Source organism: Jaculus jaculus, chromosome 2 (genome assembly GCF_020740685.1).
Source record: "Jaculus jaculus isolate mJacJac1 chromosome 2, mJacJac1.mat.Y.cur, whole genome shotgun sequence".
NCBI lineage: Eukaryota > Metazoa > Chordata > Mammalia > Rodentia > Dipodidae > Jaculus > Jaculus jaculus.
Genome location: NC_059103.1, coordinates 33,692,790 through 33,707,786, shown reverse-complemented (window position 1 = coordinate 33,707,786; position 14,997 = coordinate 33,692,790). Strand labels below are relative to the sequence as shown.

General features: G+C 49.3%; 1 protein-coding gene across 3 annotated transcripts in view; it reads left to right on the top strand.

Moving 5' to 3' along the window:
• The window catches only part of Dock6 (dedicator of cytokinesis 6), a 77,370-nt gene that overhangs the window by 36,229 nt on the left and 26,144 nt on the right, over positions 1-14,997 (top strand). The window contains exons 23-30 of one of the 3 annotated variants that reach the window (XM_004667471.3): positions 136-240; positions 5,645-5,737; positions 5,998-6,093; positions 7,058-7,198; positions 13,247-13,360; positions 13,492-13,662; positions 14,519-14,658; positions 14,745-14,914. In XM_004667471.3, coding sequence (XP_004667528.2) covers positions 136-240; positions 5,645-5,737; positions 5,998-6,093; positions 7,058-7,198; positions 13,247-13,360; positions 13,492-13,662; positions 14,519-14,658; positions 14,745-14,914 — 1,030 coding nt within the window. The remainder of the gene's footprint in view (positions 1-135; positions 241-5,644; positions 5,738-5,997; positions 6,094-7,057; positions 7,199-13,246; positions 13,361-13,491; positions 13,663-14,518; positions 14,659-14,744; positions 14,915-14,997) is intronic. The other 2 variants (XM_045142692.1, XM_004667472.3) reach the window with 2 other exon arrangements.

The window sequence follows — 14,997 nt, the reverse complement described above, 5'->3', positions numbered from 1 at the left end:
CAGGTGTTTGAGTGAACGCACCCGAGCACACTCCCCACGCCTGTGTGGGTGCATGTGCGCAGTGCTGCTCCTGGTGTTCTGTTCCGCTCTCCTTCCCTCAGCCCAGGATGTTACTGCCTCTCTGTGTATCTCCAGGGCATCGATCGCTCACACTCCTGGGTGAATTCTGCTTACGCTCCGGGAGGCAGCAAGGCTGTGCTGAGACGGGCACTCCCTTACTGTGGGGCTGACCCCAGACAGGTGCCCTCCCTCCCTGCCCCCGCACGTGTGTGACACTCCCTCAGCATGAGCCCCTCCCACCTTCCTGGCTGTGGTGACCTAACTCAGGGGGCTGTGGGAACAATGCCAAGGCTCCAGTCAGTCTGCCTTTGTCTGGGGCTGTGGGTTCTAATAGTGGTATCCGTGGTCTTCCTCAGCAGCCTGGCCACTACCACCACATAGGCCACTGTCTGGGCTAGATGCATGGCTCCACAAAGGCCTTGGGTTCCATCCACAACACTGTCAGAAAGCAAAGTTAAAATAAAAAAGGAAATATAGAGCACAGCCTCAGCAGAGACAGAAAACATGAGAATGGAATGCAAATTATATGCAAATCCAACCACCTATTACTTCACTACCCTGCATGGCTGTTCCCCTCCTTTTAGTCCTTCTCTGCCCAGCCCTGTTCTGGGGACTTTCAGACAGCCCCGTTGGCATAAACAACCTGGTAGATGTCAAAGGCACAGCACTGGGCCTCTAGAATCCCCCATCAGAGGGATCCCTCACTTTGCCCTTTCCTGAGTATCAGGGGCTTTGCTGCAGACAGGTCTGGGCTCAAGTCTCTTTGGCTCTGGCCTTGTCTCCTGACCCAGCAATTGTCTGTCTCTCCAAGGCTCTAGGTCCTGTTTGTGGAATGAAAGGATCATTCCAAGTTTTCAGATGTAATAAAATCATCTTAAGTCGGGCATTGTGCTGCACACCTATAACCCCAGCACTGAGGAAGCAGAGGCAGGGGGATCTGAAATTCAAGGTCTACCTGCCCCAGTGCTGGGATTACAATGTGCACCCCTATGTTTGGTTTATGCAGTGGTGGGATGGAACCCAGGACTTCATGCATTCTAGGCAGACACTACTGCTGAGCTACATGCCCAGCCTCAACCTTGCACCTTTTTAACAGAGTCCTTATCAGTTTTCTGAGGAGTCGGCTGGTCTTGGACGGCTGAGAGGAGGGAGGAGGTAGTGGTAGAGTGGCCTAGAGGTTGGTCTTCATAGTACATGGACCCTCTTAAGCAAGCTGGGACCATGGAGGCTGGGGGCCACCCAGGTGCCAAGAGCTATGCCAGCTCTATCATGGGCCTTCTTTCCTGGCCAGCCTGAGCCCCACTCCCCACACCCTTTCACGATGTGGACACTGAAGTCAGTGAATTGCCAGGCAAGGCTGGAGTGAGGCCAGGCCTGGGACCCAGGGCTCTGTTCACTGTCTCCTCTCTGTGAGATCTTCCTTGTCCTCGTCTGTCAATACCTTCCCTCCTCCAACCTCACTCTCTCTACCTTGCAGTCCACTCCTCCTATTTCATTTCATGCCCTCATCCACATTTCACTTAACTCCTCTGCCACGCCAGCTTCTCTATCTGCAATGATTTCATTGCCTCATTGCCATGTCCCATCTATGCTCACCTTTCCATGGTTCCTTCATCGTGAACCTCATTCCATTATATCTCCTGAGACGGCCCACACCCATTTTTGCTTTGTGTGTTTGCATGCATGTGGGTGCACGTGAGGGCCAGAGTTCAACAGTGTCTTCCTCTCACTCTCTACCTTACTTTTATACATATATTTTATTTTCTTTTATTTTTATTTATTTATTAGAGACACAGCGAGAGAGTGAATGAATGAGAATGGGTGCTCCAGGGCCTCTAGCCACTGTAAACGAACTCCAGGTGCATGCACCACCATGTGCATCTGGCTTACGTGGGATCTGGAGAATCAAACCTTGGTCCTTAGGCAAGAGCCTTAACCACTAAGCAATCTCTGCAGCCCCTCTGCCTTACCTTTTGAGACAGGTTCTCTTGCTGAACCTAGAGTTCACAAATTTGGCTAGACAAGCTAGTTACTTAGCCTTAAAGATCGTCCTGTCCCTGCCTCTCCAGGGATATACTGCCGTGCCTGACGTTTTACATGAGTACTGGGAGTCCGAACTCAGATCCTCCCGTTTGCATGGCAAGCATTTTACCCACTGAGCCATCTCCTAGTCTGCCCTGTTTCTTTCCTTCATCTTTCTGATGCTGTGGATGGAACCCAGGGCCTTGTACATGCTGAGCCACTCCCCCAGCCCTCACTGTGGATTCTAGGCAGGAGCTCTACCCCTGAGCCACACCCCCAGCCCTCACTGTGGATTCTGAGCAGGAGCTCTACCCCTGAGCCAGGACCCCAGCCCTCGCTGTGGGTTCTAGACAGGAGCTCTACCCCTGAGCCAGGACCCCAGCCCTCACTGTGGATTCTAGGCAGGAGCTCTACTGTTCTATGAGCCCATACCCTCATATCCTTGGCCCTTATGTATATATATTTTTTAGCATTTGAGAGAGTGGGGAGGGATAATGGGCACACAAGGATCACTGCAAACAAACTCCAGATATATGTGCCACTTTGTGTATCTGGCTTTACATGGGTACTGGGTAATTGAACCCTGGTCTGGCAGGCTTTGCAAGCAAGCACCTTTAACCATTAAGCCATCTCCCCAGCCCCAGCCATTGTATTTTTAAAAATTTTTTTATTAAAAACTTCCATGATAGTAAACAATATCCCATGGTAATTCCCACCCCCCCCAACTTTCCCCTTTGAAACTCGAGTCTGCATCATATCCCCTCCCCTTCTCAATCAGTCTCTCTTTTTTAAAAAAAATTATTGACATTTTCCGTAGTTACAGATAATACCCATGGTAATTCCTTTCCACCCACTTACCCCTTTGCAACTCCATTCTTTAATTAATTTATTTTTTTATTGACAACTTCCATAATTGTAAACAATAGCCATGGTAATTCCCTCCTTCTCCCCCCACCCACTTTCCCCTTTGATATTCCACTCTCCATCATATTTCCTCCCCCTCTCAATCAGTTTCTCTTTTATTTTGATGTCATGATCTTTTCCTCCTATTATGATAGTCTTGTGTAGATAGTGTCAGGCACTGTGAGGTCATGGATACCCAGGCCATTTTGTGTCTGGAGGAGCAGGTTGTAAGGAGTCCTATCCTTCCTTTGGCTCTTATATTCCTTCTGCCACCTCTTCTGCAATGGACCCTGAGCCTTGGAAGGTGTGATAGAGATATTTCATTGATGAGCACTTCTCTGTCACTTCTTCTCAGCACCATGGTGCTTCTGAGTCATCCCAAGGTCACTGCCATCTGAAAAGTGAAGCTTCTCTAACCAAAAGTGAGAGTAGAATTAATATATGGGTATGAACATTAAAAGAAGTGCTTACTGGGCAGTTTGATGAGCATAGTATATACATTTAGCCAAGCAGCAGCAGACGTTACACACCTAGGGCTCATGACTACCCCTGTTGTAGGTTTTCAATGTCAGGGATGTATTCCCTCCCATGGAGTGGGCCTCCAGTCAAATTAGAGGGTGGTTGGTTTCCCCCATAACAGACATGCCACTATTCTACCCATTAGCTCATTTGGCCTGGCTGGCCAAATATAAGGCTTGCAGTGTCCACTGTTGGGTATCTTCACTGGTGATTTCTCTCTCTCCCATTTAACTGCATGCAGTGTTGCTTTTTCCAGCTTTCTGTCATCTGATATACATGGAAGAGGTTTTCAACTCAGTTCCAGCAGGATTTCTCAGTGACCTTGCAGCCCAAGTATGTGAAGTCTTCAGCAGTAGGGTCTTACCATCTATTCCTGGTGGGAAACCAAACAGCCTTGTATTTTTGAGATAGGGTCTTGCTATATAGCCTAGGCTGGCCTGGGATTCATCATCCTGCCTCCCCCACTCCTTCTAGTGCTGGGATAACAAATGTGTGTCATCATGCCCACCTTGCTCGTTAATTTTTTAAGTACCCTATCAGGTTGCGGCTGCCACTCCCTCTGCTCATGTTGACCCCCGCTGCTCTGCATCCTGCCACACCACCCTGACTATGTCAAGTGGTCTTACCCCATCCACATGGATCATGTGTCTTCTTCATCAGCCCTCACTGCCAACGTGGCCCAAATGAATTGCCCATTTTCTGCAGGTACAATAAAATAATTGAACTTGGTGTGGTAGTGCACACTTTTAGCTCCAGCACTCAGGAGGCTGAGGTGGGAAGATCATCATGAGTTCAAGGCCAGCCTGGACTAAGAATGATTTCCAGGTCAGCCTGGGCTAAAATGAAACCCTGCTTTAAAAGGACACCAAAAATAAGCAAAATACCAGAGACCAGGTCATTAATAAAGAAGTTTGAGCTGGACATGGTGATGCACATCTTTAATCCCAGCACTCGGGAGGCAGAGGTGGGAGGATTGCGTTGAGTTCCAGGGGCTAGAGTGAGACCCTACCTCAAAAAAAAAAAAAAAAAAAAAGTTAGTTTGATTATTGGTGTTTAAGGCTGAGCGCTCCAGAGTGTGGTACTGACATGTCAGAGACCTTTGTGCAGCACCAGTACTGGGGGTAGGGAGTCTTGTGACAGGAAGCAAGCTCGCTGAGGTCCCTCTTCCTTTCTCTTTTCTCCCTCTCCCCCTTTTCTTCCCTTCTTTTTAAAAAAAAATTTTATTTATTTGAGAGACGGGGGAGAATGGGCACACCAGGGCATCCAGCCACCGCAAATCAACTCCAGACACACACGCCCCCTTGTGCATCTGGCTCACGTGGGTCCTGGAGAATCGAACTGGGATCCTTTGGTTTTGCAGGCAAACACCTTAACCACTAAGCTATCTCTCCAGCCCTCTTCCCTTCTTTCTTTCCTTTTACACTTTCCTTCTATTCCTTTTCTTCTTCCTTTATTCTCCTTCCCTTTCTTTCCCTCCCCTCTTTCCCATTGTTTTCTTTCCTTCTCTTCCCATCTCTTTCCTTTGCTTGCCTGCCTTCCTTTCCTGCCCTCCCTTCCTCTCTCCCTCTTTCTCTTCTTCCCTTTACCCTTCCTTACCTTATTGTCAGGTCACCTTTGCCCTGAAACTGACATACATCCCCCTGCCTTGGCTCCCAGTTGTGTGCCTCTGTACTCAGCTTTCTCTGCCTTTTATAAAGCCACTAATGCCATCATAGGGCCCCACCCTCAAGACCTCACCTAGTCCCAATCACTCACAAAGGCCCCACCTCCAAATGCTATCAGTGTGACTTTGGGGGATTAAGTTTTCAACACAAGTGGGCCATAGTGAGGCACTTCTGTCATCCCCAGCACTTGGAAGGTAAAGGCAGGATCAGAAGTTCAAGGCCAGTCTCAGCTACATAGAGTTGGAGGGTAACCTAAGATAATGAGAGCCTGTCTCAGAAAAAGTTTCCACATGTGAATGAGCTTTCAGAGACGCATTCATAGCACAGCACGCATCCTTGTGCTCACGTCTTCTGTGCCGTGGTCATCCAGGTCCTTCCTGCATTCATGCCTGCTCATCTGCCTCCCGCCCTCGCCCTGCCCTGCTGCCATCACTAACTCTCCCACCATCCCACGCTTTCCACCCATCCCATCCTAGGCCATGGACAGCAACTGTGGCCGAGCCTCCTCCTACCTCGAGACCTCCTCCTCTGCCCTGCTGCCCCCCCAGCAGAGACCCACTGTACAGAAGGTAGTCAGGGGACAGGGTGGGTGACTTGATGTGTACCCTGACCCCTAACAAAGGGGTTCAAACTTCTCCCCATAGCCAGAGCTTAGCAGGGACTGGAGTCTGGGGTGTGGGCACATCACAGGGACTCCTCTGGGCTCCCGCATGCCTCCTGTTGCTATGGTCCTTAGTCCTCAGGCTGCATCCCTGCTGACAGGCTTTCCCCAGGGTGGGGGGGGTGCCTTCTTCCCCTCCATGACTGCCGGCCGTGCCCGTGCCCGTAGCTGCTTCACGAAGAGCTGGCTCTGCAGTGGGTGGTGAGCGGCAGCACCGTGCGCGAGGCAGTCCTACAGCACGCCTGGTTCTTCTTCAAGCTCATGGTGAGACCCCAAGGAAGCCCATGGCCACGCAGAGCGCAGGAGGGCGGGGCAGGAGGATCACTGTGAGATTGAGGCCAGCCTGAGCTAGGGTGAGAGACCCTGACCCAAAAAACAAACAGACAGACACCAACAACAAAAACTAAGCTGGGCATGGTGGTGCAAGCCCAGCACTGAGGAGGCAGAGGTAGGAGGATTGCTGAGTTCTGGGCCAGCCTGAGACTACATGATGAATACATTCCAGGTCAGCCTGGGCTACAGCGAGACCCTACCTTGAAAAGAGAAAAAAAAAAAGAGAGAGAGAGAGAGAGAGGTGTCTTCCCTCCCCTTCTGCAGCGCTTGCTGGCCACATTCCCAGCCCTCTTGATGAGTGCAAGAAATAACCTAGTCTCCTCAAACTGCCTCAGGCTCCACCCTGGTCTCGCCTACTGCTCAAGCTCCTCCCCTGGCTTCCACAAGGCCTGCTCACAACCCTCTGGCTCCGCTACTGGGGTCAGGACCTCTTACACCCAACCTTCCTGTTGCTAAAGTCCGACCCCTTCGAGCCCCCCTTACCCACAGCCCCTGAGGCTCTGTCCTGCCTGGGCTCAAGAAAGACCCCTTAGGTCCTCATAGGTGCAGTTAAAGCCTTGTTCTTCAGCTGCCACCACTAAGCTCAGTGCCTTGTGCCCTCTGTCTTTGCAGCCACTCGTCCCAAGTTCCTCCCCTTCAGCTCAGGACCCATATGTCCTTCCTTATTGCTAAATCCTCACCCCTCAAACCCCAGTCATGCATCAGGCTCTTCCTTCGAGCCTCACCCCCTTTGCTGCATATTAGGCTCAGGATAGTAAGTCCTCCTTCCTCCCTGCCAAATCCCCTGGTTCTTAGCACAGCTCCCTCAAGTCCCACCCATGGTTCTCAAACCTCCCTCCCACCTCCATCCCTGAAGCACCACCCTTGTCATTTGTCTTCCCCCCCCCCCCCCCAGGTAAAAAGCATGGCCTTGCACCTTCTCCTGGGCCAGCGCATGGACACTCCCCGCAAGCTGCGCTTCCCTGGGCGCTTCCTGGACGATATCGTAGCTCTGGTGGGCTCTGTGGGCCTGGAAGTCATCACCCGTGTCCACAAGGTGAGAGATTTGGGACCTCAGCGAAGGAGGTGGCCTGAAGGAGGTTATGGAACTGGCCAGATCTAAGTGACAAAGCCGCTCGGTGTCTCTTTGTTAGATTGGTTTGCTGGGTGGCTGTGTTCATTCACCATCTTTTTCTTGAACATCTGTGATATACAGTGCCCTGTTCTAAGTGTAGATACAACCATAGCAATAAATAAAGCCTTCAAATTCTTGCCCGTGTAGAGTAGTTTTAGATGGAGACCTGAAGGATGAGACAAGGAGCAATGCTTGGGGAATGTCTGAGGAAAGAAGAGAATTGCAGGCAGGAGGAATAGTGAATGCCAGGGTCCTGAGGCAGGTTGGTGCCTGGGCAGTGAAGTGAGTATGGTTAGAGTGGACCGAGGGAGGTGCTAAGGACAGGTTACAGGGCACATCCATTGACCCAGTATACAGTAAGTACGCAATGAATGGATGCTGCTCCTGAGGTCCCGATGATTATGCAGGCCCAGGATTGCCAGTTCCAATCCCCATGGGCATCAGACAAGCCACAGTAATGACAGTAGTCTTGTGAAAGCATTATTGAACACTTACTGTGTACTTCCTTTTATTTCCTACTCAGAATGGCCTCAAACTCACAACAGTCCTCCTGAGTAATAGGATTAAAGGCATGCATTCTCTCTCTTTATATATCTGCCTCTTTCTCTCTCTCTCTCAAATAAAAAATATGTTTTTAAATGGGCTGGAAAAATGGCTTAGCAGTTAAGGCACTTGCCTGCAAAGCCTAAGAACCCATGTTCAGCTCTCTAGGTCCCACGTAAGCTAGACGCACAAAGTGACACAAACACACAAGGTCACACATGCACACAAAGTGGCACACGCATCTGAAGTTCTGTCGCAATGGCTGGAGGCCCTGTCATGTCAATTCAATCTCTCTCTATCATAAAAAAAAAAAAAATATATATATATATATATATATATATATATATATATATATATATATATTGAGAAAGATGGGCTGAGGCTGGGTGTGGGAGGCAGAGGTAGGAGGATCGCCACCCTGAGACTACATAGTGAATTCCAGGTCAGTCTGAGGTAGAGTGAGACCCTACCTTGAAAAAATAAAGGGGGCGTCTGGAGAGATGGCTTAGAGATTAAGGTGCTTGCCTATGAAAGCTAAGGACCCAGGTTAAATCCCTAATACCTGTGTAAGCTATATGCACATGGTGGCACATGCATATGGAATTTGTTTGCAGTGGCTAGAGGCCCTGGCATGCCCATTCTCTCTCTCTTTTTTTTTTTTAATTTTTTTTGTTTATTTATTTATTTAAGAGTGACAGACAGAGAAAGAGGCAGATAGAGACAGACAGAGAATGGGCGCTCCAGGGCTTCCAGCCACTGCAAACGAACTCCAGATGCGTGCGCCCTCTTGTGCATCTGGCTAACGTGGGTCCTGGGGAATTGAGCCTTGAACCAGGGTCCTTAGGCTTCATAGGCAAGCGCTTAACCACTAAGCCATCTCTCCAGCCCCCATTCTCTCTCTTTATCTCTATCTGCCTTTTCTCTCTCTCTCTCAAATAAATATATAACGTTCTTTTAAAAGGTGTGCATCACCATGCCCAGCCTTACTGTGCACTGTAGATGGATTGTATTATTAAATCTTCCGAGTCACACGTGAAGTAGCATGGCTACCTCCATTTTATTGATGAGGAAACTGAGGTGGAGAATTACTGAGAAGCTTGATCTGGTGCCTGGGAAGCACTGGGAAGGAAGGAGTAGAATTAAGATTTGAGTCTAAGCCACCAGATTTGATGGGAAGTCAGAGCCTCCATTGTTCAGCTCCTGCCAAACTCAAGCTCTACAGGAATGTGTCTCCTGATTTTTAAAGGGAAGTGGCCCTTCAGGAGTTGTCTGGGAACTTTCTAGTTCTTAAAAGTGCTATACTGGCCAAGGCAGCCCTTGCATAGTCCACTGACCTCTGTGCTGGTCTGGCAGGGCTCCACCTTTGTTTCTCTGGAGCTTTCCAAGGACTGATATTCCCAGGGAAGTTCAGCTTCCCAGACTGGGAGGAAACCAACCCCAGAGCGAGGTGTAGGGAAGAATAGAGCCCTCAGTGAGACACTGGTGATGAGACACTGTCCTTTCATTCATTCACTCAACATGTGATAAGCACCAACAGTATCAGGCTCTGTGCTCAAGACTGACCCAGCTAGGCATAGTGGCACAAGTTTGTCAACCCAGCATTTGGGAGGCTGAGGCAGGAAGATCTGAGTTTCAGGCCATTCTGTGCTGGAAAGATGGCTTAGCTGTTAAAGCGCTTGCCTACAAAACCTAGTGACCCAGGTTCAAGTACCCATATAAGTCAAATGCACAAGGTGGCACGTGCATCTGGAGTTCGTTTGCAGCAGCCAGAGGCCCTGACGCACCCACTCTTTCTGTGCTGGGCAGGTTAGCGCACACCTTTAATCCCAGCACTCAGGAGGCGGAGGAAGAGGATTGCTGAGTGCTGTGCTACCCCGAGACTGCATAGTGAATTCCAGGTCAGCCTGGCCCACAGTGAGACCCTACCAACCTCCAAAAACAAATTTAAAAAGACACTAGAACAGGATATTTCAAGAGATTCCCAAATGCTGAAAAGGAACTAAAAGGAAAACCATTTTGAGTAGAGTCAATGCAAAGACCGGAGATAAGATTGGTATATCCCCAAGGCCTTGTTCTCCTGTCATTTTCTCTGCTGGCTTTTGGCTTTATGGCCTCCTAAGCTAGCTTAAGTGGCCCTGAGTTCCCTGTAGCACCAAAGAAACAAAGTACAAAATACCCCTGGATTTTTCTTTTTTAAAAAATTATTTAGTTATTTGCAAGGAGAGAGAGAAAGAGAGAGAATGGACATGCCAGGGCCTCTAGCCATGAACTCCAGACGCATGTGCCACTTAGTGAACCTGGATTTACCTAGGTAATGGGGAGTTGAATCCAGGTCGTTAGGCTCTGCAGGCAAGTGTCTTAACTGCTGAGCCACCTCTCCAGCCCACCCCAGGTTCTTGAGTCCACAAGGGGTAAAGAATGGATCTTCTTGGATTTTTTTTTAATTTTTTTTTTTAATTTTTTTACTTTATTTATTTGAGAGCAACAGACACAGAGAGAAAGACAGATAGAGGGAGAGAGAGAGAATGGGCGTGCCAGGGCTTCCAGCCTCTGCAAACGAACTCCAGATGCGTGCGCCCCCTTGTGCATCTGGCTAACGTGGGACCTGGGGAACCGAGCCTTGAACTGGGGTCCTTAGGCTTCACAGGCAAGCGCTTAACCGCTAAGCCATCTCTCCAGCCCTCTGCTTGGATTTTTATCGAAGTATTGATTTGTATTTTTGTGACTGCATGTCACAATGCACACGTGGAGGTCAGAGGATGTCAGGGTGTTTGAACCTTCTTTGAGGCAGGGTCTCTTGTTGCTGTGTACACACTGCCACACTGCAGAGAGGCTAGCCGATTCACTCTGCATTTTCCGGGCTCTGCCTACTAGGCAACAGGCATATTGGGAACGTAGATGTATATGATATCTTGCATCCAGTTTTACATGGGTGGTTGGGGAACTGAATGGACTGTCAGGCTTTGCAAGTAAACACTGAATCATCCCCCAACCCCTCTTTTATTATTTATTTATTATATATTATTGTTTTGCTTTGTTTTATTTTTTGAGGTAGGGTCTCACTCTAGCCCAGGCCGACCTGGAATTCACTATGTAGTCTCAGGATAGCCTCAAACTCATGGAGATCATGCTGTGATTAATGGAGTGCACTGAACTTGTTCTAGTGCCTTTGAACTAGCTATGAAGCTGAGGATGATCTTGAACTTCTGACCTTCTGAGTGCTGGTATTATATTTATTTATTTTTTTCTTTTTAAAAAAATATTTATTTAAGAAAGATAAAGATGGAGAGAGAGAGAGAGAATGGTTGCGCCAGGGCCTCTAGCCACTGCAAGTGAACACATATGCCACCTTGTGCATTTGGTTTTACTTGGGTCCTGGGAAATCAAATCTGGGTCCTTTGGCTTTGAAGACAAGTACCGTAATGGCTAGCCATCTCTCCAGTCCTGATTGCTTCTTGACAGGGAGAGAGTTGTCACAGCAACAAGGAAAGTCAATAATATAACAGGTATCATTGGAACTACCAGTCACTGTTCAAGCAGTCATAAAGATACTGGCTTGCATTTGATCCTATGCCCACACCTCCTTGACATCTTGCTCATCTATATGAGGTGTGGGAGGATTAGAGGGCTAAAGGGAATAATCAATTGAACCTAGTGCCCCTTTGGGGTGGGAAATGAAATCTATTCATCTCGCTTGGATTTTCAGTCCCAACCCTAACCCTCTTTTTTTAAAAAAAAATTAACAGGGCTGGAGAGATGGTTGAGTGGTTAAGCACTTGCCTGTGAAGCCCAAGGACCCCGGTTCAAGGCTCGGTTCCCCAGGTCCCACGTTAGCCAGATGCACAGGGGGCGCACGCGTCTGGAGTTCGTTTGCAGTGGCTGGCAGCCCTGGCGCGCCCATTCTCTCTATCTCTCTCTCTCTCTGCCTCTTTCTCTCTCTGTCACTCTCAAATAAATAAATAAAAATGAACAAAAAAAAATTAAAAAAAAAATTAACATTATCCCATTGTAATGCCCTCTCTCTCCCTACTTTCCCCTTTGAAACTCCATTCTCCATCGTATCCCCTCCCCCCTCAGTCAGTCTCTTTTATTTTGATGTCGTGGTCTTTTCCTCCTCTTACGATGGTCATGTGTAGGTGGTGTCGGGCACGGTGAGGTCTGGTGTTACACTGAGTTCACATGGTGCTGAGGACGGGCACTAGGGCTCTGGGCCAGGTACACTCTGACAAGCAACCGAGCGGCACCCTCCCCTTCTGTTGCTTTTAATCTTTTTTTAAATTTTATTTTATTTTATTTGGAGGAGGGGATGGGACAGACAGATAGCATGGGTATGCCAGGGACTTCAGCCACTACAAAGGAACTACAGGCGTAGGTACTACCTTGTGCATCTGGCCTGTGCCATTTTGTTGTTTTTGAAGCACATAGTATTACCTAGAACTTTTATGCTAGGGCTGTTACTGCCTCATTTACAGCTTAAGTGTTTATTAAATGATTATTGAGGATGCATCCACTAGGGTAGAGATAAATTTGCATGAATGCAACAAATGTTTTAAATATTGTATTTATTTGAGAGAGGCAAATAGAGAGAATGGGCACACCAGGTCCTCTAGCAGTGCAGATGAACTCCAGATGCATGCACCCCATTGTACATCTGTCTTATGTGGGTACTAGGCAATAGAACCTGGGTCCTTAGGCCTCACAGGCAAGCACCTTAACTGCCAAGCCATCTCGCTATTCCTCAAGTGTTTTAAACAGAACCAAAGCTTATTTCTGAGCCAAAGTGGGCTGTGGGGGCTTCTCAAGTTTGAACCTGCCCCTTGTTGACCACCATGGCGAGCACCATATGGGTTGCAAGGAATGGGAAGGTGAAAACCTGTCCTGTCCCCTTTAAGTGTTTTCCCTTATCTTATTGGCCAGGATTGAGTCACATGGCTTTACCCAGCTGCAGCGGATACTGGGAAATATAATGTGGGCCCAACTCTACAATTATTTGTTTGTTTGTTGTTATTATTTTTTGAGGCAGGATCTCGCCCTAGCCCAGGCTAACCTGGAATTCACTATGTAGTCTCAGGGTGGTCTCGAACTCACAGTGATCATCCTACCTCTGCCTCCCAAGTACTGGGATTAAAGGCATGCGCAATCATGCCTGGCTTCCAATTGTGAATTCTTGACCAAGGGAGATGGGATCGGGGTGGTGAGCTAGTCTCTACTTCAGGTAGAGAAGAAAGGTGAAGGTATTGTGAATGGAACTTGAAGAAGGTAGGGAAGATAGAGGTCAGTCAGAATGACCTGAGGTCTTCAGACCCTGTAGATGACAGTGACAAGAGCCAGGGCATTGGACAGTCATGAAGCTTGCAGAGGGGAACTTGATGAGTCTGGGGAGAGGGAGCTGTGTGGATGTGGATTGACAGGCCCCTGTACCCCCAGGATGCAGAACTGGCTGAGCGCCTCAACGCCAGCCTGGCTTTCTTCCTCAGCGACCTCCTGTCCCTAGCAGATCGGGGATTTGTTTTCAGCCTGGTGCGAGCTCACTACAAGCAGGTAGGGATGGGCATGGCCAGTGCTGGGTGGGCCTGGTGGACGACAAGGGGGGTGTGAATGTTGAGGGTAATGTGATGGGGCCTTGAGCTCTGTGCAAGGTTGATATTGGCAACTTTACCTTTTCTCTGCAGGTGGCCACTCGGCTGCAGTCGGCCCCCAACCCAGCTGCCCTGCTGACCCTGCGCATGGATTTCACCCGCATCCTGTGCAGCCATGAGCACTATGTGACCCTCAACCTCCCCTGCTGTCCCTTGTCACCCCCAGCCTCCCCATCCCCGTCCGTCTCCTCTACCACTTCCCAGGTAGGTGGCTTCCACTCCCCCTCCTCCGCTTCACACTAGCCCATCTTTTATGTGTCCCTCATTTCTGTGCGTTTCCTGGTGGGTCAGGCCTGAGCAGACTGCCCCTTCACCTCTGCGTTCTCACCTGAACCTTTGGCAGTGACCCATTCTTCTCAGCAGTATCTCTTCTTCCAACCCAAGTCTAACTCTTTTCTTACTTTTATTTATATTTATTTGTTTACTTGAGGAAGAGAGAGAGAATGGGCACACCAGGGCCTCCAGCACTGCAAACAAACTCCAGATGCATGTGCCCTCTTCTATATCTGGCTTACATGGGTCCTGGGGAATCGAACCTGGGTCCTTTGGCTTTGCAGGCAAACGCCTTAACCATTAAGCTATTTCTCTAGTCCCCCCCCCCAGTCTAATTCTTGGACTGCATTCCGTCAGCTATTGCCCAATGTTCTGGGTTTTGACCCTGTGCGCTGTCACCTCACAGATGAGCTAACTTCTCACCTCTGACCTTTCCTTAATCACATGCCCACTGTCAGCCTGCAGTGAGAGGTGTCATGATGGTATGTATTGCCTTCTGAGGGGATCTGAGAAGTGGGAAGCACCCTGATGACAGGAAGGTGGGCACCCTGTGCTGACACATTCATTAATTCATTTATTCATAACTGTAATCATTCCTGCACACCATTCACAAATAATAGTGGCCAGTAGTTGGAAGCACAGACTTGGGACTTGTGGGTCTATCCTTTTCCTTCCAGTCTTTCACCTCTGCCTCTTAATACTGTAACTTCAGTCACTTCTGAGAAGACTTTGATGGAGACCTTTCATCTCTGAACCTGGACCTCGACACCCTACTCTACCTTTGCAGAGTTCCACCTTCTCCAGCCAGGCCCCTGACCCCAAGGTGACCAGCATGTTTGAGCTGAGCGGTCTGTTCCGGCAACAGCACTTCCTGTCAGGACTCCTACTGACCGAGCTGGCTCTGGCCCTGGAACCTGAGGCTGAGGGGTGAGCACCGGTTCTCTGTGTATCCGAGGCAGGGAGGACAGGCCAGGGGCCATGTCTGCTCCAGCTGTGCACTCCGTCACCCGCAGGGCGTCCCTGTTGCACAAGAAAGCCATCAGCGCTGTTCATAGCCTGCTCTGCAGCCATGACGTGGACCCCCGCTATGCTGAGGCCACCGTGAAGGCCAGGGTGGCTGAGCTGTACCTGCCGCTGCTGTCCATCGCACGGGACACACTGCCACGGCTGCATGACTTTGCTGGTCAGAGGCTGGGAGAGGCGGGCTCAAACGACCCAGAGGCTGGACCACACAGGGTGTGGGCTAGGGACGAGGGGAGAAGAGTG